The 24135-nt window shown below is 43.8% G+C and overlaps 2 protein-coding genes and 1 long non-coding RNA gene across 7 annotated transcripts in view; 1 reads left to right on the top strand and 2 right to left on the bottom strand.

The window, feature by feature from the left end:
• Positions 1–1826: 1826 nt before the first annotated feature.
• On the bottom strand, positions 1827–14025 carry LRRC14B (leucine rich repeat containing 14B). Of its 3 annotated transcripts, XR_014518743.1 has the most exons (3): positions 6707–7272; positions 5114–6342; positions 1827–1962 (listed from the first exon to the last, which is right to left on the bottom strand). XR_014518743.1 is itself a non-coding variant. In XM_083473257.1 (2 exons), the coding sequence occupies exons 1-2, from the start codon at positions 13956–13958 to the stop codon at positions 10046–10048; spliced, it is 1617 nt and encodes a 538-aa protein (XP_083329383.1). In that variant the 5' UTR covers positions 13959–14025; the 3' UTR covers positions 9968–10045. The 3 variants fall into 3 exon arrangements, 1 of the variants encoding a protein (XP_083329383.1); XR_014518742.1 differs by having other exon boundaries at positions 5114–7272; XM_083473257.1 differs by lacking the exons at positions 1827–1962; positions 5114–6342; positions 6707–7272 and adding exons at positions 9968–10691; positions 12988–14025.
• Positions 13943–23109, top strand: LOC310692443. The gene is made up of 3 exons (XR_014518818.1): positions 13943–14014; positions 14269–14328; positions 22837–23109. It is a non-coding gene; the product is annotated as an uncharacterized lncRNA (long non-coding RNA).
• The window catches only part of PLEKHG4B (pleckstrin homology and RhoGEF domain containing G4B), a 103336-nt gene continuing 93567 nt past the window's right edge, over positions 14367–24135 (bottom strand). For 2 of the 3 annotated variants that reach the window (XM_083473087.1, XM_083473085.1), the window contains exons 23-24: positions 21621–22367; positions 18854–21540 (exon numbers count right to left, since the gene is read on the bottom strand). In XM_083473087.1, the coding sequence (XP_083329213.1) occupies positions 22344–22367 (24 nt within the window). In that variant the 3' untranslated portion in view covers positions 18854–21540; positions 21621–22343. Of the gene's footprint in view, positions 14707–18853; positions 21541–21620; positions 22368–24135 lie in introns of those variants that run through there. The other variant, XM_083473086.1, reaches the window with a different exon arrangement.

Here is a 24135-nt window from a genome sequence, read left to right as displayed (position 1 = left end):
AACTCCATTCTTATCTTCACTGCAGACTGTATCTTCAGTATTTGCCAGTTCATTCAAATATAACACAGTTTCAGTCTCAAAACTTCCTCATTCATCCAGCTCCATCAGTAAAAACAGCAATTCCCAGTTCAGATATACAGTACACAATTCACCAGTTGCTCTCATATAGATGAGAGCTTGTTTGATCCCTGGTCTTTCAGCTTTTACCTCATGAGATAGTATCTGAGGTTCCTTACCCACAGGCACTCCCTCCCTCCCTCATTTTTAACATCTACCTTCAAATAAAAAAATGCTTTCAAATAGCCATTTATCATGGTTAAAGTTATTCACAGCCATGCATTATTCAGAAACAAGATAAAATAAAATGGGATTTATTTGGAACAAAACAAAACAAAACAAAACAAAATGGGATTTATTTGGAAGCAAATTATATTTTTAGCTAAAACACTTCAGCACTTTGATGAGTAAGTGGTATATAACTTCTGTTAAATAAATATATTTAAAGGTGCTATTGAGTTGCATGTGGCTTAATCATGGAAATGTGTAGAGGATTGATGCTTGCATCAGCATGCTGGCTCACATTACGCTTCAGACCTACCACCCATTGTTGCAAAAACTCACAATTTTTTGTTGTACTCTAACCCTGGTGGTTGTAAAGCATATAATGCAATAGAAGGGAACAAAATAAAATAACAATCATCTAAAAATGCTAAATATCTCTAATGACTGAGGAATCATCATATTTTTGCTTGGTTTATTTGACAGCCCAGATACCAGACAATCCCTAGTGTAAACTAGAGAAGTTGCAAATATGCTGTTATTTATACTGTTGGCCACTGTAATGGAGCTCTTGTAACAGTCCCCTTTCATCGGCTGCACCCTTAAGTCTATGTTTGGCCTCTATACTGGGGCATCTCCTTAGGACTGCTTTAACCTTTGCATCTCATTTTCTTGTAAATACCCTAGGCTCCACAGCCTATTTTTTTGTATATCACAGAATCTTTCTATTTCCAGGCCATCATCCCATGCTGCGCTGATAATGTCATCATCCCACTGTGCTTTCTGTTCATATTTCAGTGCTCTTTCAGCTTGGATAATGATCAGTTCTGTGGTTTTTTTTGGTAGAAAACCCTTCAGGGATAATGCACACAGTGCACACTACTTTCCAAAAGCACCCAGAGATGTGAAGAGTGTTGAAGGAACCAGCAGGTGCAGAGCACCAGCCAAACATTTTCCTCAAATGCATCAGCCAGTTTAGAATGTTAGCAAAGCATGGAGCTGGACTGCCATGTGAACCACTTTAGTCGCTAGATGTAAACTTCCTCCTAGCCCTAACATTTGGATCCCCATTTTTTTTCAGGATCTATGCATAACACTACTTCTAATAAATCTGTGTCATGACGTTCATACAGTCCCCATTGAATTGTTTGGATTCAGTTTTGATCCACATTCTCATGAGGTCACCCATGACTAAGTCAGGGGAATAGATCAGGTCCCATGTGGAAGGAACTCTTAAAGGTAACTGGGTTCTAGCACTATGTAATGTTTTTTAAAGCCACAAGCTAGAAAGTAATTTGAAAACCCCAGCTAGGATGCTACAAAAGCAATTAATGCATTGATGGGCACCAGATATTTTGTTGGGGTAGAAGGCTGGAAATCTGGAAACCTGGTTTGGTGGACTGAGGACCTTTTGCCATTTGCCTGGCTGCCTCTTTTTCAGAAGCAGGGACATTTCTGGTTTGACATCCTTCAGATGCATAATTATGTTTGCTTGGTAATTTGCTTGGTTTAAACAAAGGTACAGGAAGCACATTCTTGTACGGAAGGCGGTACACTTTCATCTTTTCTCCCAGTCTTCCCATCTGCATCTTCAAGCTAGGAGATCTCTGCACAAGAATGGTGTCCTGGTGTTGTTTTTCATACGTCTCATGGCGGAAGCTATTCCATTCCAGCAACGTTGTCCTGTGGAGAATGTAATTCCAGACTAAACAAGAATACATTTTCACAGTGCAGGTTAGTGGCTGTCAACATTCCCTGGATCAGAAACACATGGAGCCCTTTAAAATTATCTTATTATACATTGTTTTTACCTTTACTCTCGTAGGCTACCCTTTCCTTTTTCTTGTTTTCTTTCCTGTTACATTTTCTCTGAAAGATGGCAATGATGTTACTAGTACAACTCACCTTTGGCAAACTTGTGACCTAATGGTGGGTTGCAGTCTTCCAGTTAAAGAATAAAAATGGCACAGCAGTTACAGCTTGTGAGGAAAATGTCAATGGTACAGAATGGGGGTGGGGGCTAACATTTTGAGGCTAAGGGCTGCATTGACCAATGGTCAACCCTCCCAAGGTCCACATGTCAAAGTGACTGTAATCAATAATTGTATGCATGTATATGTAGACAGATTATACAGAGAGAGAGAGAGAGAGAGAGAGAGAGAGAGAGACCCCACACATATACTGAGTGGGTGTGATGAGAGGGCACAAAAACTGTTCAGCATCACAGGATCAGAATAGGGGGCCCGTGAGGGTTGTCAATTTTTGTGTAAAAAATTGACAGATATGGGATAGACACAAATCTTTTGGTATCAAAGTATCACAAATGGGGTACCTATGGGAGCAGTCAGTTAAATAATGTTTTAACATTATTATTATTATTATTATTATTATTACTCAAAATGGACAAAATTGTGGGGGGAGCCTTGGATCAACAAATAAATATATGCTGCTGCTGTTGTTTTTGCTGTCATCTAAATAAAGAAACTTGGCAGGATTAGGAGGACCAAAAAACCATAGTGTCACAGCAGGGGACCCCAAGAGCACTCAGTGCTTTTAAAAAATCACATAATAATAATGACATCTTTTAATTGAAATTTTTTGAAGGCCCTTGGCATCATGGCTTCACAGCAGGAACCCATAGAAGCAATCAATTTTTAAAAAACGTTGTTGTTACATGATGTGGGGGTGCCCATTGCTCAGAGCAGTGGAAAGATAATAGAGAAGGCCATGATATAGAGCAGTTGCAAGCATTCTTCTATGAAACCCATTTCAGTCTGGGTTCAGACTTGGTTGTGGGACTGAATCAGCCTTCGTTGCCCTGATGGATGACCTTTATCAGGAGAGGGACAAGGGGAGTCAACCTGGCGCAGTCTCTCCATGCCTTTGGATACAATTGATCATGGCATCCCCCTGGACCAGCTCGTGGGGGCACCATTTTATGGTAGTTCCAATCCTACATGCAAGGTCAGTTCTTCAGTCCCCTGGCATCTGTGTTACAGGGTGCCACAGGGCACTATTTTGTCCCCAGTGCTATTTAACACCTATGGGAAGCTCTTGGGAGCTGTCACAAGGGACTTTGGAGCAAAGTGTCATTAATTAGGCTGATGCAGGCTCTAGAACAGTGTCTGGGTGCAATAGTGGCTGGATGAGGTCCAATATACTGCATTTAAACAAGGGATAGGCAACCAAAGGCCCGTGGGCCGGATGCGGCCCAATCGCCTTCTCAATCCGGCCTGCGGACGGTCTGGTAATCAGCATGTTTTTACATGAGTAGAATGTGTCCTTTTATTTAAAATGCATCTCTGGGTTATTTGTGGGGCACAGTAATGCATTCATTCCCCCCCCCCCCCGCCATAAAAAATATAGTCCGGCCCCTCACATGGTCTGAGGGACGGTGGACCCCCCCACGGCTGAAAAAGGTTGCTGATGCCTGATTTAAACCCTATCAAGAGGAAGGCCCTCTGGGTGAGTTCCCTGTTCTGGATGGAGGTGCATTCCCTCTGAAGGAACTGGTACTCAGTCTGGGGTGCTCGAGTCCTGGATCCATTTTTATTTTTACTTTGTCACGAGGCACATGTGGCATTACCTTGAGCATCACCAGCAGGTAAAACAGCTCCAGCTGCTCCAGCTAAGATTAGGTGGCCCCTGTTTTCCTGGCACTGGAGACCACAGGACTGGATTATTGCAATGTGCTCTATCTGGGGCTTCCCTTGGGCTTAGTCTGGAAGCTGCAGAAGCTGCAGCTGGTGAAGAATGCAGCGGCTATGTTGTTGACACATTAACCGTGCATAATGTCTCTGCTGAGAGAGCTGCCAATATACTACAAGAACAATTCAAGGTTTTGCTTTTAGTTTCAGCATTTTAAACCCTAAGAACATGGGACCAGGTTAGCTATATCCCTGGTCAGCAACTGCACTTCTTTGATGGGGCACTGCTGAGAGTACCACATGCTTCAGGGCTGCTCTTAGCTTGTACCAGAAACTGGACATTTGATGTTGCAGCTCCAATACTCTGGAATCAATTGCAAAATTTGGCAGGTGCCAAGCATCTTGATGTTTACATGGCTACTAAGGATGCTTTCATTTAAGAAGGTCTTCTCTGAAGCATGACCCAAGTCATTGTCTATTAACTGCATATTTTTTGTTATTGTAGTACATTGCACAAATAGCTGTTTCCTGTCTCACCTATCTGATCTGACACAGAAGACCTCTACTTGCTAATTTTGATTCCAACTTTGCAAAAGTTACTAAAAATTGAAAGTCAGTGAAAGTGTGACCACCTATTTCCTTGGCTGCTAGTTTAGAGTTACCTGGCTCTTAACACTGGCTAATTAAGCAAGAGCTGTAGTCAAATGCATTAATTTGTTTTCATTTTAAAAAATCATTTAGGACTATTTGCTGGGGGAAAGTCACTTCTCCTGCTTCTCCCCAGGAAAAAGTCAATGATGCTTCACAAACAGCTTCATTCCTGAATGACTCATTAGTTTCTTCCTTCAGATCTTTGGAAAAACTAAATCAATTGCTAAGAGAAGCAACACAAATTCTGCCAAGTTTATCATCACTAGAAAGATTAAACCATTTCTAAATTCTTAAGTATAAAATCATTATGTTAAATTATCACTGAATGTTTAATGCCATGCATTAAAATCCTGCACCACCCCCTTTCCCTTCCTCACCCTTCCCAGTTGCTACTCAGTTTGATTTTAGTACAAAAAAGTTGAAATATGCTGATAAACCCTAGGAAAAAAACCACATCAAACCCATTATATATATAAAAATGTTATATTCATAAAGTAAGATAATGCTTAAAAAGTACAATAATGATGGGCTTATACCTCTCTTGCCGCCTTACTTCCATAGTCAGATCCTCCCAAAGCATAGAGAAACTTTCCTTCTTGGCAACATTTCTCTCTTCTACATCACAGTTAAGAATGTTGACTTGTAGCGTATCAGGGCTACTTAGCAAAGGAGTCCGCATTGCACAAAATGTATTTTATCACAATGGATAATCCAAATGCTTTCTTGATTAAAGGCTCAACTTGCTTAATTTTTTGATCTCTGTTTTGTTATGTGAGTTCAGTTCGGATTACCACTGCTTAAGTATTTTGGTGCTCCTATTTTTATGTTCATGAATCACTTGGGGGATGATATGATGGATAAACTGGCAAGCAGAATCCTCTGAAGCATTTAGAATCTCTGCTGGATGCTAAAGTCTTTCAGTAACTTACTGAAAAGGGAGATGGCATGTGGTTCAGGACTACTTGACTGACGCCTATATTTTTGCTGTGCAGTCTGGAGTTTTCAAAATCCAATCCAGACTACTTGGCAGGCATGAAAACAGGACAGCCATGGTTAGCTGAATTAAGTTCTGGAGCAATGCTTTATGCATAATAATTGATTTCACATATAGCTCTGGTGGCAATAGTGCTTTATTTATTAAGCAGAATCAGTAATTGCTTCCTATAATTCAGGCTATATACCATTATAGAAACTATTGCCCATAAAACATACAGCACAAAAACAGTCTATTAAACTTTATGAACAATAGAAACACACACTTCTCAAAATGGAATGGACTCCCTTGGAAGGTGGTAGACTGTCTTTCTGTGGACGGTTTTAAAGCAGAAGTTGGAGGCTATCTGTCCGTTGTGATTCCTGCATTGCAGAGGTCCATAGAATCCTAGAATTGCAGAATTGGAAGGGATTCTGAGGATCATCTAGTCCAACCCCCTGCTAGATAAGGAACCTGTGGTCCTCCAGATGATGCTGAACTACAACTCCCATCACCCCAGGCTACTGGCCAGGGGTATCAGCTGAATTTTTTGGTCTAGTATACTGTATTTGGATTGGGTCCCCTGCTGCACTCAGAAATGGAGACATTTTTGTCATATGCAAATTTATACGTACCATCTTTTGCAGGTGTGGTTGGAGTACCCAAAAAGAAATCAGGGTCATTCAACAGTACTAAGATGTCTGACAGACAGAATATCAACATGTTAATCTTTCTCCATAATTGTGGTTCCATACTAGAAAAGGCTTACCCTGTTTAATATCTGTCTGCTACCTAGCTGTTGGGGACGCGGGTGGCACTGTGGGTTAAACCACAGAGCCTAGGACTTGCCGATCAGAAGGTCGGTGGTTCAAATCCCCGCGACGGGGTGAGCTCCCGTTGTTCGGTCCCTGCTCCTGCCAACCTAGCAGTTTGAAAGCACATCAAAGTGCAAGTAGATAAATAGGTACCGCTCCGGCAGGAAGGTAAACGGCGTTTCTGTGCGCTGCTCTGGTTTGCCAGAAGTGGCTTAGTCATGCTGGCCACATGACCTGGAAGCTGTACGCCGGCTCCCTCGGCCAGTAAAGCGAGATGAGCGCCGCAACCCCAGAGTCATCCTTGACTGGACCTAACGGTCAGGGGGTTCCTTTACCTTTACCTAGCTGTTAAAGACATAAAAGCCCTGCTCTCCTCCAATGCCAACCCTAAACCATGCAAAGAAGTAAAGCTTCATGAACTGTACTTGTAAATGAGTTGTGCCTCTGGTCTTTCATCAGCTGATCTTAGGGCTGGCAGTACTCCAATAATACAAGACCAGGTGTAGTATTTCAGATGGAGGGGGGCAAATGTCATTTAAGATTTATAGCAATTTTGTTCAGCTGCTCATGCTGCGATAAATTCAACATTTAAGTAGTTAAAAAGCAAGCAGTGCTCCACTTGTTGTGGTTATTTATTAACACATTTTTGTAAACCACTCCGAGGGATTGGGGGGTTTATTTTACAATCAAGTGCTATAAAAATTTTATGAAATCAATAAAGGAAATAAATAACACATATTTTTTTCCTATGAAGACCTTCACAGGTGGAGCAACCAAATGGAGCAACTGCTGCTGCCTTCAGTCAAGGAGGAGAAGAGTGTAAACAACACAATAAACTGAAATGCTAGAAATTCAGCAGTGGCAATTCATTGTTTGACGCCATGTTTCAAAAGTATCCTCTCAGTTAACAATGAAGAAGAAGAAGAGTTTGGATTTGATATCCCGCCTTTCACTCCCCTTCAGGAGTCTCAAAGCGGCTGACATTCTCCTTTCCCTTCCTCCCCCACAACAAACACTCTGTGAGGTGAGTGGGGCTGAGAGACTTCAGAGAAGTGTGACTAGCCCAGCAGCTGCAGGTGGAGGAGCGGAGACACGAACCCGGTTTCCCAGATTACGTGACTACCGCTCTTAACCACTACACCACACTGGCTCTCTCTGCAGTGCAATGTATGCCAATAACTCAGGAGGCCCTCAGTGAGGGTCTAATTCTGCACATACCTATAAATCCACCACTCCTTCCTTCCTTCCTTCCTTCCTTCCTGCCTGCCTGCCTGCCTGCCTGCCTGCCTGCCTTCCATATAGTCAAGATATAGTCTGTTGTGGCGCCTACTGTAGGCCTGGGCAACTTGTGACCCGTTATTTACAGTGGCCCATTCAGGGGCAGCTCATCCCATTTCACCACTTGAGGCAAAGTGCTGCTTTGGCCTGCCGTCTCTGCCACCACCACTATACCTGCTGCTCTGCCTGCCCTGCTGCCTCCACTGCTGGTGTAGAAGTGGCACCAATTTTGGGTGAGATCTTGTATGCTCTGCAAGCTCTTGTGGGATTTTTAACACAATTGCAGCTGATACTGGCACTGTTTCAGTGCTGGCTGTGGGGCCAGCAGGGCACCCGGGGGCTGCTGCCTTAGGGGTTTCTGCCGCCTGGCAGCCGCCTCAGTCTACCTAATGGCAGACCCAGCTTTGGGTCCAGAAGAGAAATCTCACCTGTATGTTGCCTGGGACTACGAAAGCAGGTTTCTTGACTCCTACCTGGTCAATGGGCTGCATTTCGATTGACAGCACCCAAATTGTGCTGGCGGCAGCAACCTTGTGCTGGGTGTGATCATGGGTGGGTAGAAGCTTGAATTTATTCTGCTCCTTCTGTATCTGCACAACTCTGTCATCTGGCAAGTTAAGCAACCTTTTAAACCTCTTATTATTGCCGATGAACTAAACTTTTGAATCCTTTTTAAAAAACAAACAATTAAAATATTCTGGAAGGTTCTCCGTGTTACCTAAGGGATACGGGCTGGAAAATAGGTCAAATGCCACAAGTGTGACCAGACTGACCTTTCCATGAGTAAAGCTGACAGACGGATGCTTCTAAGTTTAGACAGAGTGTTCTGTGTTTTCTTCTTGTATTATCCATATCATTCAGATTAATGTGATTTTTCTTTCACTTTAAATATTATTATATTAGAACAGTCTGTCCTCTTGTGTTTTACAAAACATGTATTTGTGCTAACTTGCTTGTATTTTTACTTTTATCCCTGTTTATCAGCTTGCAGTGCAATCCTGACCTGAACATGGCAGTGATTGAGGCAGGGGTAGGGGGATGGAGCCATCACTGCGCAACCATGCTAAGGGAAATCTGACCAGTTGAATTTCTGCCAGTCACACACCTGTAAAAATGCATAGCATCCGCCATTTTAAAGGGGGAAATGGCAAAGATAAAGCAAAATTAAAATTACAATATTTTCATTTTTTCAAGTACTATTTTTTTAAAAAACACCTCAGATTATTTGGAGCTAAAATTCACTTCATCGGATGCATAATTCTTGATAATTCCTGATAGTTTATGGAATAATGCATTTGCCAGCCTCTAAAATGCTTCTAGAGAATTGTTTCATTTCTGCTAGTTGGCTACCCATTATCAAAGGATTGAAAGGATACCAGAGTAATGTACCCAACACCACAAAGTGAGCCAGTGACAGGAGGATTTCACAGTTAAGTCTCCAGGTCCTCTGGTGTGCTTGTTTTCTAGAGGTATGAATACATGGAGGTTGTGGCCAATGGGCTCACTGGGAAGAAAATATGCAGGCAATATTCTACTCAAAGGGTGATGCAGCCTAAAGGGTTTAGCTATTAGCACCACCAACTCCTCCTCACAAACCACAACCTCCTCTCATGAAGAAGACATGAACAGGAACTATAAGCATTTGTGGTGGACAAGGCGATCTATTGAAGGCTACAAGCCATGAGAGCTATGCTCTGCCACAATAGCTAAAAGGCAGCAATGCTTCTGAAGGCCAGTTGATGGAAACCACTGGAAAGGAGAGGTCTGTTCTTGTGCTCAGATGCAGCTTGCAGGCTTCTCAGAGGTCAGCCAGTATGAGAACAGGGTGCTGAACGAGAAGGGGCCATTGGTGTGATCTAGCAGGCTCCTCTCACGTTCTTAAGCATCAGAAACAAATGGCATGAGCATGTATAAAGTTCACCTGCCTCACCAATGAAGAACACTCTGTATTTAATAAGGTTTCAAGTTGTCGCTCCATATACTGGGCTGCAACCCTTCATGTACAAAGCACACCCACTGAGGAAGAGAACAACTTGCTGCTTTGTATGGTGACTTGTAGTCATTCCTTTCAGATGAAACAGGTGTTGGTGTGTGGAAGGTTAGTGGGTTGTACATCATGGGTATAGCAATTGCCCGCCCCAAAAGTAAATCAATAAAAACACTTAACAAAAGGAGGTTCTGTCCTCCCTCAACATGAAGCCTCCGCCCAGCCTCCCTCCACATAAATCCTGGCTACGCCCATGTTGCACACCCTCCTTTTGTTCACTGGGCTTGCTCAGGAGACTACCATGGTAGCAGAATATACCCTAAATGTGTTATCTAAATTATTCCAATAAACGAACGCTTTTATTTGATTAATGGATTTGAGTAGCACTGTTTGGTTCCGCAGGTTTCTTCAGACTTCAGTTCATCTCCTGAAGAGCCTTGTTGAAGCTTTCTAGGGCATCCCTGAAAGACTTCAGCAAAGTGGCTCCAAGCTCATTGCCCGTTTCCTGTATTGCTGCGTCATATCCCCCAAAGATGGGCGTAGAGGCCTTTATGTCCTCTCTCTTCGCCTGCAGTAAAATCATGTTAAGTTCCTCGGCTATTCTCTCATATTTTTGGTGATCAAATTTTGAAAGATCAGCTTCACCAATTGGGTAACTGATGTCATTTGCATAGCAGTCTCTTGGGACTGGGAATTCAATGTATCTGAGTCTTGGAAAATCAATGAGAATGTTGAAAAGGCATTTCAGTGCTCGAGAAGATAGAGGATTTCCAAGAAATTTCAGCTCCTCTAGTTTCCGACAGGGGACCAACCCCAAAATCAGCATGTTTATGTGAGTGTCCTGAATGTTGCATTCCTCAAGGACGAGACTCTTCAGGGTGTAGGAGGAACGGTTCAGAAGTTTGAAGAAGGTGGATGGGTAAAGGTCAGCCACGTCATGGCCGCTGATATCAAGGACTTCCAGGGAGCCAGAATGAAGGCTGTTGGCCAAATAGGCCATGTCCACGTGGTTTAAAGAGCAGTTGGAAACATCCAGCGCTTTCAGCGGGGTTTTCAGAGGGCTGGAAAGTTGAATATTAAAACAAAGTAAACAATTACATAATTCAGTTGCATTGGGTACTTAATAGGTTTATGAACGATGGGTGCAAGTGCATCATGATGGATGGATGAGATATTGTTGGTTTCAGTGGGACTTGTTCGCAGAAAAATAAGAGGAAGGATTATAGTCACGGTTGAGCATGAATACAAAATTATGGACTTACTGGGTTGAAAGATATCTCCAGGCCTTTGACACTGAGCTAGGCTAGGTTATTCCTAAGTCACCCTTAATTGTTTAGTCAACAGATTAAAACAATAGGATCAAATGAAAATATCTTCTTCAAACAACAAGAGAAACCGGGGGGGGGGGGCAGTAAACTAGAACCAAGCTGCTGGGGGTGGGGTGGGAGGAGACCTTCTATGAATCATTTAGAAAATTAATGCCCAAGCATCTCTCAGCTAAACCTGCACCCACTTTGAAAGGTGAAACCCCCTGGCTGAGGGGAGGAGGTACCTCACTGTGGCTCAGGTCAGATGTCCAGATGCCTTAGGGGGACCCTGATGTTGAGAATAAGTAAAGACTATGTGTTTTGTGTATCCAAAGTATTTTGTAAATGACACACAGTACATTTTAGTGGCAGGAGACATATGCACAAGTTCCCCTGAAACTGTTCAATATGTGAAACACAAAACATATTGTATACAAGCCACTACTCCATGTTCCCCTGCAAGCAGGGCACCATTTGTTCGGTGATATGGCAGCTCTGCGTGTTCAGAAGAGACGGTTTCCACCTCTCTGGTGGTCTCTTACAAGATCCCACAGGAGGATGCAGGGCTCAGGTGGGCTGTCCACCTGGAAACTTAAAAGCCTCCATTGCCCATCAGCTGTGGTCACCAATTTCCTTCCCTTTTCTCCTGCAATAATAGCGCTTCTCTGGACTCTTGGGTCACTTGTTGTCAGGGCTGGAAAGGAATTTTACTCTCAACCAAAGTTCTATTAGGTGTCAGTAATTGTATCACTAGGGACGCAGGTGGCACTGTGGGTTAAACCACAGAGCCTAGGACTTGCCGATCAGAAGGTCGGCGGTTCGAATCCCCGCGATGGGGTGAGCTCCCGTTGCTCGGTCCCAGCTCCTGCCAACCTAGCAGTTCAAAAGCACGTCAAAGTGCAAGTAGATAAATAGGCACCGCTCTGGCGAGATGGTAAACGCCGTTTCCGTGCGCTGCTCTGGTTCACCAGAAGTGGCTTAGTCATGCTGGCCACATGACCCGGAAGCTGTATGCCGGCTCCCTCGGCCAATAAAGCGAGATGAGCGCCACAACCCCAGAGTCATCCACGACTGGACCTAATGGTCAGGGGTCCCTTTACCTTTACCTTTACTAATTACCTTTACTAATCACTACTTTGAGCAAAATGGCATTCAGCAGCAGTAGGGGGTGGGGCAGGCAATGCACAAGCCACGCCCCTAGCTTAGAAGGGCCCCAGCCTTGTGCCAGTTCTCCCCACCCCCAGTTGCCTAGTGGGATCCCTGGTGCTTGGCTCACACCACATTAAGATATAACATTGTTCAATTCCCAGGGGTGTGTGGCTGCATTGGGTGCTCCCCAAACAATTGAAATAACTTTCCAACAGCAAGGGTTGAGAGGAATGGGGTCTAGTCCTTGTGCCACTTCCCTTGCCCCCCTGCTTATTGTTGCTGCAGGCATCCCTCTGTCTTGAAAGACAATGAACCTGTTTCATCCCACTAAAGTGTGTGTGCTGTTGTGATGCCTGCCACTCCCATGAGGCATATAATGCAGCCGCTGTACAAAGAGCAAAGTGGGGTTTTTTTGCTAGTATTATTCTTCAAGTGGTTCTCTGATTATTATTATTTTTTTTGGGGGGGGAATGTGGCCAGGGCATACCTCTGCTCAGAGCAATTTGCTTCCAGAAAATGTGAGGGCAGTGTGCCCTGAAAGGTTGGTTAAAAACCATTTAAACAAATTTAAAAATAATGTTAGAGCCTAAAACCACCAAGAATGGCACTGGCACCCACATTTGCAAATATTTATTTTGCAGCAAAAAAGTACGTCATTGGGGACTCCAGATGATCTCGGGTTCAATTCCTGAATCTCCAGTTAGATGGGATACAGGTAAGCAGAACTGTAAAAAGTCCTTCCTTTGGGACTTACTGCTAGACAGAGTAGACGATGCTAAATCAGATAAGCATCAGCATGACAATAAAAGAAAGCTTCATATGCTGTCCCTTTTTAATACGTTACATATTAGTCATAAATATTGTCTCAATTGCGTCACCAGCAAGATCTGGAGCACATTACCTGAGTAGTTTACGTATCCTTCCCGTGAGTGTGGAAAATGCTAGGCTCAGCTCAGTCAGTTGAGTCATCTGGCTTAACTTTTCTCCAATTCCTACAAGAATGGCCTCATCCTCTGGGGTGAACCTTCGTACATCAAACGTCCTAGCTGGGAGTGTGAGCGACGTCAGCTGAGGAAAGTGGACGTTATTAAAGAGCATGTGCAAATGTTCCATTTCCAACCGAACATTGTGGACTATTTCGAATTTGAGCAGCAAAGAGGGATCTGTAAGCTTTATGATGTAGAAGAGCTTCCGCAGGGCTAGGTTGTCCACTCGGAAGGATGCACAGCGAATTTTTAGTGGGCAATGGCACCTCATAAGCAAGGCCTGGACAAGCAGCTCATAACTTCGTTCAGTAACAAAGACATCAGTAAGAACGTCAACTGAAATCTCAAACACATCTGGATTGAACTTCAGCCTTTGCATTTCAACAAGCAGATCGTAGCAGATCTTCGACAGCAGCTCTGTTCTGGCCCAACGTCCCATTGTTTTCCTACAGTTGCAGAGCTGAACTTCAACATCCTTTAGGCCTGTTAAGTCCACCACTTTGAGTCTCTTTGCATATGGAGATGAACAATTCAGCACATAGTCTCTGAGGCCAGTTAGGCAGCTGGTCAAGCACAGGGAGCAAGCTCTGCTACTGATGTCTTCCTGATGGTCTATTGTCTTCCCCAACAGTTTTCCAATGTTAAGTTCCTTCAGTGGCCAGTTTGCCACCAAATCGTGAAGAACTTCCCCTTGTTCCTGTAAGTAACTTGCCTTAAAAAGAAGAGGGAAAAGGTTGTGTGCAACACTGCCAAGATTTCCTTTTATCAGCTCTGTATTGGATACCAAAGCCCCAGCACTCAGGAACCGTAGAGAGTGCATTGCTGCTTTTTGATTCCTTCTGTTATACTGGATCTGCTCTAACAGAGGTTCTCTCTTGCTTGTCATTCTCTATTTTTAGCTGCAGCTGCTGCTGAGGAGCGTACGTGACATGTATTTGGAAGGTAAGAGGAGCAGTCATCTGCTGACCTGGTTACTATTTTGGTATCAGACACTTATTTGACACCTCTTTTTAATTGTCCAACTTTTATTAATTGACAAAGGCATAGCTGTGTTAGTCTGTTGCACTAAAAACAAAAGAGTATTGTCATACCTCAAGGACCACAGAACAGAATGTAGTCTGAAGTTCATTGATATGATCTAGTGTGTTCAGTTGCAAATGATAAGTGGTAACAACTGATGTTCGTTTGTTTTCTAGGTCTGCTCTGTGGTAAATAATTCACCTTGTTGATCTATTTGTTTGTTTTCATTTTGTAGGGTGAGTATGGTAGTCTGAGGGATGCCTGATTAAAAATCCTGAGTTGTGATTTTTTCTTTGATGAGTCTAAACAAATGCAGCCATGAACAATGAATTTTGTGGTGTGCTCTGGGTGGAAGCTGGAAATATGGCAGTATGTGTATTGGTCAATGGTTTCCTGTGTAAGGTGATGCTCATAGGTCTGCTATAAGCTTGCACAATAGGGTACTTGACTGAACCCCTTGGGTACACTGGTCATTGAAGTTTTGAGGGAACTGCTCAAGTGTCTCTTGCCTGAGTCCAGATGATAGCGGTGCCACCAATGTATCTCACAGAGGTTGTGATGCTGGAAAGTCACGTCTCAGTTTCCTCTAAGCAGTCCAGCCTTCACCAGCCTAGCTGGACAGGTTGGCAAAGGTTGATGATGATGATGATGATTTATTATTAATTCATTTTATTACCTGTCCTTCACCATAAGGTCCCAGGGTGGGTTACAACAATTAACATTAATATTAAAACACAATTATTACACAATACTATATTAAACATAACAAAGACAGATCCATACTGATAACTGGCCCTCCTTTGTCAGCCTAATTATTATGTAAGTACTGTTTCTCTCTGATTTCTCAACTCATGTTATTCTCTGCATACTGTAAAATTGTATATATCCTTTTATTATCTATCTACTATATTAACCCTCAATAAATTTGTGTATGTTTATTCAAAACCTGCCAAGGGGTCCAGTTCATTTTGTTGTCTTTTTAAATAATATGTAAAAAGTTCCCATTCTTCTTTAAAGTCACAGTTGTCCTTATCTCGCAATTTGTATGTCAGTTTCGCCAGTTCTGCATAGTTAATCAATTTCTCTTGCCATTGTTCTTTTGTCGGGGTTTCCACATTCTTCCATCCTTGTGCTATCAAGACTCTTGCCGCTGTTGCAACATACATAAATAAGTTCTTTATTTTCCTTGTTAGGTCTTGTTCTACAATCCCTAACAAAAATGCTTCTGGTTTTTTTACAAATGTCATTTTGAACATTTTCTTCAATTCTTTATACATTATTTCCCAGAATTTTTTAATTTCTCTGCATTCCCACCACAAATGGTAAAAGGTCCCTTCCTTTTCTTTACATTTCCAACATATGTTTGACCCGGTTTTGTACATTCTTGTTATCTGTACTGGTGGAAACCCACATCTTTTCCCAGATCTTTTTTCATTACATATGGCTCCCAGTACATCCCTGCCAATCACATATTGTAGGTGTCTGACACTAAGCCTTAAGAATGCAATTGGTGCTGAAAGTGGGTCCATTTGAAGTTGTCACTTATCATGATGACACCAGGTCGGCAGCCCTTGGGGGGGATGGGGGAGGAAAAGACCTGGCCATCCCCACCCCTACTTTGGATTTATGGGAGGATTCCAAAATCAAGTTTTCAAAGCTTGTAATGGATCAGTTTGCTTTCAGGGCAACTATCAGATTGGAAGCACAATGTAGCGTTTACTGAATCTGTTGACAACTTAGTGAGGCTTCCAGTGGTGCTCATGCGCCTTTAATTGGCTTTGCTTCCATATGCAGGTCCCTCTGCCTGTAGTGCTATTCAAATAAAGGGTGACCCATAAAGGGCATTTCAGGAGAGACTGCAGGGCTGGTTTGTGATTCACAAGGTTCCAGTGACAATATAAAAGTGGAGAGAGAACCTGCACATTATTCCTTGTATTGCGGGTTCTGCAAAAGCTGGAAAGTTAATATTTCCAAAAAATGAAATCTTTTTTTTTTAAAAAAAATAATTTTTATTAACAGACCAATCATATCAAATCACATAAGTTCCGAATTACAGAGCCTAATTTTAAATTTTTGTTGGGGGTACCCATATTTCAAGTTCCGAAAGGGATCCAATCCTCTTGTTGCTTCTGCTTTAAAAGTCCACAAATCTGTCCAAATAATGTTCACAATTCTGTCCAATCCTTTCTTGCTGTTTTCCACATCTCTTCTAGTTGTTTTCATATATTTTTCCTTTCTCTTTGTCTTTGTGGCCTCTGATTGTCTCCATAAGCGGATTTAAACAAATTTGTATTCCTGTGTGGTTTTTTCCATTCGTCCAAGAGTCATATTTCAGACAGCTGCCGTATTTCATCGTTTCCATAAAGAAAAAAATTCTTGCTGTCTACTTTCACTTTTCACAGGTCTGTCCCTCTTTCTCAGTCCTCGAGGAGGTTCTACCAGGAATCCAATATGAAACCAAAGCTTCCTCCTCCCGATCATGAATCTTTCGACAGGACCTGTCAAAATGGTTGCTGCGCCATCAAAATCCCTTATTCTTTTTCTCGATCTCACAGGCCAAACTTTTGGTAGTATATCATTTCCACACAGTTTTTAATCATCCTGCTTAGGTTGGTTATGCGACAGTTCTTTTTGAGGAGGGGTTATTGGTTAATCACATAGAAGAAAAGAAAAAAAGTCGTCCCCCCCATCCAGTCCCGCTCCGGCATATTGAACCTGGTATATTTTCTTCATGTTGTATTCCGTTAAATCCAACCCGTTGCTCTCGTTTCACAGAGGTCACTTCAGTTAGCAGTCTTCACTCCCATTCTTCACTTGAAATATGTGCATTTGCTTCATTTCCAATTATATATTTCGAGCTGATGCAAACCAGTGCGCGATCAGAGACAGCGTCCGGGAGAGCCGGACCCACCTGAGGGCTTTGTGCCTAGTGTCCTCACCCCCTTCTTTCGAATCTGGGGGTGAATTATGGGCACAGCAGGCAAGGCAGCGCTCCCCATTCCCTTGGGGCAATGAAGGGAGGCTGCATACTCCCATATCAGCCTCTTAATTACCTCGTGTGGGTCGGAGAGATGTTATTGTCGGCCATCTTCCAATGGCCCCCCCCAAAAATGAAATCTTAGGATTACCGTATTTTTCGCTCTATAGGATGCACTTTTTCCCCTCCAAAAATGAAGGGGAAATGTGTGTGCGTCCTATGGAGCGAATGCAGGGTCCTCGGCTTCGTCGCGAGGCACCTGACCTGGAAGCCGGAGGAGGAACAGAAGGGACTCCTTCTGTTCCTCCTCCCACTTTGCAGCGATGCGCCTTTCCAGCAAAGCTGGAGGAGGAGCAGAAGGGTCTCCTTCTGTTCCTTCTCCAGCTTTGCTGAAGGGTGCTGCACTTTCTCCCTCTCTGCGCACCTCTCCTGTGAAGGAGAGGCGCTGCGCAGAGAGAGAGAAGGCGCAGCGCCCCTTGAGTGGCGCGCCTGTCCAGCGAAGCCCGAGGAGGCACAGAAGGGTCTCCTTCTGTTCCTTCTCCAGCTTCGCTGAAGGGCGCTGCGCCTTCTCCCTCTCTGCGCAGAGAGAGAGAAGGCGCAGCGCCCCTTCAGCGATGCGCCTGTCCTGGCTTCTGCTTTAGCCCTGCGCAGCCTCTTCGGGCAGGGGGAGCCTTCATCCCACTGCCCTGAAGAGGCTTGGCGCGGTTATCCCAGAAGCCAGAACAGCCACACGGTATCCCAGAAGCCAGATCCCTCTTGCTGTTCTGGCTTCTGGGGTTCAGAATAAGTTTTTCTTGTTTTCCGCCTCCCAAAACTAGGTGCGCCCTATGGTCCGGTGCACCCTATGGAGCGAAAAATGCGGTACATTCGGTGTGTATGTGGTGCCCCCCTTGCCCAGTTGCCAACACCGAATATTAGGACTGTAGTGATCCCAAAATGATTATCTTCTTTTCCAATGTGCCTGTAATAAAAACAAACTTTCCTCTGAATTGTTTAGCATTTAAAAAACAAAACAAAAATTGGACAGCTTTTGTGGATTAATAGCTACTCCTTGTGATTTAGATGTACCACTTGCTGTTTACTGTTTCAACAATTTTTCATCCTTATTTGTATGATGCATAAAGATAAAAAAATATGGGCCTGCTTGTTTTATCCTATGTAAAACCCTTCTGCTATATACCTGATTTCCAAGACCCTTGACATTTGAAGAATGATTCTTGAGACTCCCTATTATTGAGTAAATTATTAAAAATCTGGCATTCCTTGACCGAAAGCCAGCCAGCGGCTCCAGAGAAACCCGCAAGTAAGGAATGAAGGGAACATCCCCCCCAACTCAATCTCAGCACTTGTTATACTGAAGGTCCCCAGAGGTAGAGTTGCCAGACGAAAGTTATTTTGTTAAGCTTTTTTAAAGTTCTGCCCAAAGTTGCTGAGCTTTCCTTGCTCCTTCTCTGGAGCTGCTGCTCTCAAAAGGGGGGTGGGGGGGTTTCAAGCTATTTTAAAGGAAATTCACCGAAACTTACACTACCAACATGGGCTGCCATACCTCCAGATTTTCCTGGACAATTCAGCGATTTCCACCCAGACAGTTTCCAACGGCCAAATTCCAGCTATGTCCGGGAAATTCCAGACGTATGGCAACCCTACCCAGAGGTGCCACTGAGATATCCTTGAATTTGCCTATTTAAAAAACATCCTTCTACACAAGATACAAATTTTATGAATTAGTGACACAGAAATGTTGTTTAAAAAAGAAAAGAAAAAAGGATAATGTACTAAATCAGTAAAGGATAATACAAATGTTTTATTTATTCTTCCATCTTTTACAATATATCATACATGGCAATGTTTGACTAACAAAAATAAAACTACTTGAAGAGCATATGAACAATACTTATACTTTTTGATTTAGTTTGACATAAATTCTGTTCTCAAAGTATGTGGGGGTTCCCTAAAGGGGTCTAAGGGGGCAGACACTCTCTAGGGGGGGTCAGGTCCTTCAAACGCGGTTTGTGTGCCCTCTGATGGGGCAGGGAAACAGATGACCACACTCCTGAAGGCCAAAGTGATGTGGTCAAGCTGTGCTGAACAAGCCATGGGTGAATGGAAAATGATATGAGTGTATAGATGAAAACATATATATATATATATATATATATATATATATATATATATATATATATATTTTAAATGAACAAGCCATGGGAGGCTCAGCTCTGAAATTCTGCTCCCTGCATATAGGGGGGCAAGTAACTTGGTCAGTGCAGGAAGACCACCTCAAATGAAAGACTGAAGACACATGAAATATATAAAGCGAAGTCACTGGAGATTCTTCCTGGGTTTGTAAGTGGTGAGATGTACATTTCTTTTGAATCATACGCTGGGTCAGCCATTAGTCTTGCTCTTTCCCCCACCTTTCTCTCTATACCAGTGGTTCCCAATTAGCTAATTACTGAGGACCCCCATTTTAAGAAAGCCAGGCCACAGACCCCCTACTTTTGAAAATTTTGATAATTCTATGGTAGTTGCCTCTGCAAAGCAATTTTTGAACAACATGTGGGGTAGCCCCAATAAGCAAAGGATTTTAGGTATGCTAAAAACAGACTAGGGCTGAGCGATATCTTGTTTTCAACATTGTGATACATCATGATATCCTGATTTATAACAATGTCTGAAGTTGGAGATCAGGTGTGGGGATGAGGAAAGGACCAGTCACAGAGATCGGATGGGGGGGGGGGGAGAAGCAAAGTAACCTCCACTGCATGGCTTGGGGGGGGGCTAGGGGGGTACATCAAGCCTTCATCAGTGGGGCAGCCAGCGAAGATGCACGTCCACAGTTTTCCTGCTGACTGAGAAAAGCTGCTCCACCTCAGTGCCAGGGGAAGGTAGTGCCACGGGACCTTGAAGTGAGGGCAATCAGCTGCCCTGGTCTCCGTTAGCGTGAGGGAAGGCAGTTCAGATCAGCAGTGTTATCCTCACGCAAGGAGTGATATAACGCTGTGCATTGCCGCGTCAAAATCATTGTCACGGTGTGATTTCAAAAATGATTTTGGACAATATATTGAAAAGTTGCATAGTGCTAAATCAGACCATAAAATTTTTGATATTACCATGCAAAAATGACAAAATATTTGGGGGGACGCAAGGGATGGTGCCATGGACCCCCTGAGTGCGTTCCGCAGACCCTCACAGGTCCCCGGACCCCTAATTGGGAACCCCTGCTCTATACTATAGTTCTGTAAGAAAAATAGTCATCATGATGCAATTTGCCTGGCAACCAGGCAGCCATGCCAACTGCAGTGTGACAACAGAATAGCAGGCAGGCAAGCAGTTAGCAGGCAACCCAGGTGAGCTGCCAAGGAAGAAACTCCAGTGACATTTGTTGGGGGGGGGGGCTTTAGAGAGTGGGTTTGGCACACCACAGCCTAAGATATTCCTCCATTAAATGTGACTGGAGCAATGTTTAAAGAAGGGTGGGAAGCACTTCAGCTATTGGTCTGGCAAACTGCTTTCTAAAGTGCCCATCCTTCTGTTAAACTTTAGATTAGCTGTGAGGGAAGGGAGCAGGTGTTTGGGTTGAGCTGGGCAGCTGAGTGAGCGAGGAGTGGGAGGCAGAGTGGGTGAGGGGTATGGTCAAGTGCAAAGGGAGGTGATGGCCAGGGGTGGGGAGAGGAGTGCAAGACGGGTGGGGATTGGCAAGTGGAGCGAGCAGTGTGATGAGTTTGGGCGTCAGAGTTTGTGTGATCAAGGCACCCATGCTTCCTAGTTTTAGTGTGTGTTAGAAATCACTCAGTGTTTGAAGAGTTAAACTGGAAGTCACTTAAAAACTGGACTCAGCTTCCCCTGCTGAGGAGATCACTTGAGAGATGGGCCATTAACAGAGAACAAATACGACAGGGAGCTGGGCCATCAGCAATACGAGAGGTGGGTGGAGTCCCGCCCTGAGATTGTGAGTTGGAAGGCAATGCCAGTGGTTTTTTTAGGAGGAAGTTTTAGGTTTTCAGTTGGCTGTGGTGTGATAAGGGGTGGGGTCAGTCTGTTAAATGGAACCCCTTCATCCTGGGCTCAGGCTGTATATATGTATCAATGAAACCCAATATTCTAAAGACACCACAGTCTCCGCTGTGTCTCATTTCCAAAGGAAATACAAACCCTGGGTAAGTGCCTTGACCCCTGGAATCTTGCACCACTTGGAGATTAGGGAGGTGTGTAACAATGTGTGTGTGTGTTTGCTAAGTGCCGTGTGAATTTTTATCCATTTATTCATTCACCTTATTGAAAGATGGAAACATTCTCAGCATAGTCCAAAACTGCTTCAGGGGTTGAGAAAGGGATATTTTAACTTTAAACACACTGGTCAACCTTTCACAGCTAGCAATTGCTGCAAACTTGCAGAAGCCTTCTCCCCTCAGTGTGAAGTTGGCCCCAGAGGGGACAAAGTAAGTTTGTACGGTACCCCCGCCGAGCTTCCCTATTGGGTGCCCAACCAAGGAGGGGCGTGGCACGCCAGCCCCGGAGTTGAAGCAGGGGGCGGAGCGCCCCCTGCATGACGTGGGAATCGTCTCCCGATCACAACCCCTTCCCTTCCTGGGAGGAAGAAAGGCTTTAGAAAACTTCAAAATTCTGCACCAAGCATAGCTGCTTTCTGCACCTGGTATAAATTGTGAAAATTAAATTTGTATTTCCCATTTTTCTATGTTTTCAAAGCACAACTGCTGATCTTTGTCAAAATGTGTTTGTGGTTGCCTGTAGCTTAATATCCATCTAGGCTGAAGGTGTTTGGACAGTTAGAAAACTTGTGCTACTGGACTTGTTAAACTTCTTTTCTCAGTCTGGAATTTGCGCTGAAAATGTCTGAGAATCTCTACCGTAAAGAGCTACACAAACTTATTTCTATTCTTACTATCAGAAATATTTCAATATTCTGACCACACTTGCTTTTAAACCTGGACTGTATGCTACTAAAAGTTTTTAAGAGTCTGCCATGAAAACGAGCAATTAATAATGCAGAACAATAAAATTAATATTTACAAACAAATCCAGCCACAATTTGTACATTTTTTACACAAAATACTTTCTGCATTTACAGGATTTCGAAAAATATAGTAACAACTAAATCTCACCAGTTATATACAAAAAAGAGGTCAAAAGTAAAGAAGGGGAATCAAAACCAAACTTCCTAATACAAACAAGGATACATTTCCCCCCCTCCGAAGAATGCCACCTGGACTCAGAGCTGCAGGTTCTGCGAGGTTCAAGTTTTAGAAATCCGTATTATGGATTCTGCACCAAATCATCCTGGAGAATGACAAAAGTTTGATTTTTTATTATTATTCAGAAGCAGTGAAAAGAACAAATATTTGTTTCTAAAAGTTTGGCTGCAATAAATTGTATACGATTGCTCAGATGAAATTAATTTGGAATAATCTGCAATATCTGGATTAACACTTTGTAAAACCTTTTAATCCTAATTGTCTAAACAATGGGCCCAACTGAACCTGTTTGTGGTGTAGAATTGCACATATGGATTTGGATGCCAGTAGCATGTCTGCTTGGCCCCAAGACCCTTTTACGTCTGCAAAGGCCATCACCCCCTGCTCTCCATGCATGAGCACAAGGGTCGGGGTGGGGCTCAGTATGACTGATGTACCGTCCGTTAAAATGTAGAGTTCTGTGAAGACTTGTTGGACACATGGATTATGTATTAGATCTGTGAAATCTAATCCTATCTAGCCAAGGTCTTTGTCACGCTGTTCCTTCTCTGCAGAAGAGGCCTGGTTAATAACATCGCCCATCATTAACTCCGCTGTGCGGATGAATGAGACGGGGGCACTGAGGCTGCAGACTTATGCGCTATTTCCAAGGGGAAAGTCTCACTGAACGTAGTGGGACTGACTTCGGAAGAGGCATGCATGAAGGAATTGCTCTGCTGAGGACCTCCAGTACAAGGCAATTTATTGCCATCTGCTATGTCTCAGTTTCCAAGTGCACACAATGTCAGCACTCTAGGGTTCTGGTCTTCAACTGGTGGGCCACGACGTACCAGCCTGATCTAAGGTGGGTTGTAAAAGCAGTATTGTTATGTACTGAGTTGAATAGAATCCAAACTGAAGCAGTCTGATTGGTCCTAGAACAATAGGATCCAAATTGCAGCAGTCTGATTAGTCCTAGAACAATAGGATTCAGAATGCAGCAGTCTGATTGGTCCTAGAACAATGCAGCAGTATGATTGGTTGGCAGGAACCACCCAATCCTGCTCCAGATAGAAGTGAATCCACAACCTGATTGGTTTACAGTAGAATTCCGGAATTAGCCAATCATGTGCAGCCCATTATAATGTATGTAAAATAATGTATGTAAAGCAGATACTGTGAGGGGACTTTCATTCATTTCTCCTCACCACTATGAGCTGAATAAAGAGCATGAAATCACTTTGCGACTCTGAGTATATTTCACTGGCGACGAAGGTGGGATCCCGCTGAGCTGACTGCCACACACAGCACCGCAGCACCGCCACCTGCCGCACCGCTGCCTCGCACTGTGTATCCAGGCTTCAGCTCCGGGACACAAGGAACTCAGAATGGCAACCGACAGCAGCTTCTCACCGTTCAACCCAGCATCTGGAGACTGGGAAGCGTACGCCTCCCGTTTCACCTTCCTCCTAGAAGCCAAAGGGGTCACCGACGAAGAAGACGCCAAGAAGAGGGCGATATTCTTCAGCGTCTGCGGAGAGGAAACGTTTGAAATTGCCCGGGCTCTACTTGCGCCTGAAGACGTCGCTACTGTTCCATACAAAACAATAATGGAACAGCTGAAGGGGCACTTTTCGCCACAGCCCTCAGTGGTGGCTCGTCGAAATGCCTTCTACGCAAAGCGACAAGCCCCTGGGGAAACCATAACTGGGTTTGTGACCTCTCTCCGCCAAGCCGCCCGGTTCTGCAACTTCTCAGAGCTGGAGAACATGCTTCGTGACCGCCTCGTCGGTGGCCTGAAGGATGAGAAGCTGCAACGACGCCTCTACGCTAAGAAGGACCTAACGTTCCAGGTCGCTCTGGAGGAGGCCCTG

This window comes from Podarcis liolepis, assembly GCF_965112155.1.
Source record: "Podarcis liolepis genome assembly, chromosome: 13".
Taxonomy (NCBI): Eukaryota; Metazoa; Chordata; class Lepidosauria; order Squamata; family Lacertidae; genus Podarcis; species Podarcis liolepis.
This window is presented reverse-complemented; position numbering and strand designations above follow the sequence as displayed.

Coding starts and splice junctions, on each gene's coding strand:
- LRRC14B (XM_083473257.1), bottom strand. CDS start 13,958: ATGACAAGCAAGAGAGAACCTCTGTTAGAGCAGATCCAGTATAACAGA. Junction 10,692..12,987: donor AGGATACGTAAACTACTCAG/GTAATGTGCTCC, acceptor TCAACTTTCCAG/CCCTCTGAAAACCCCGCTGA.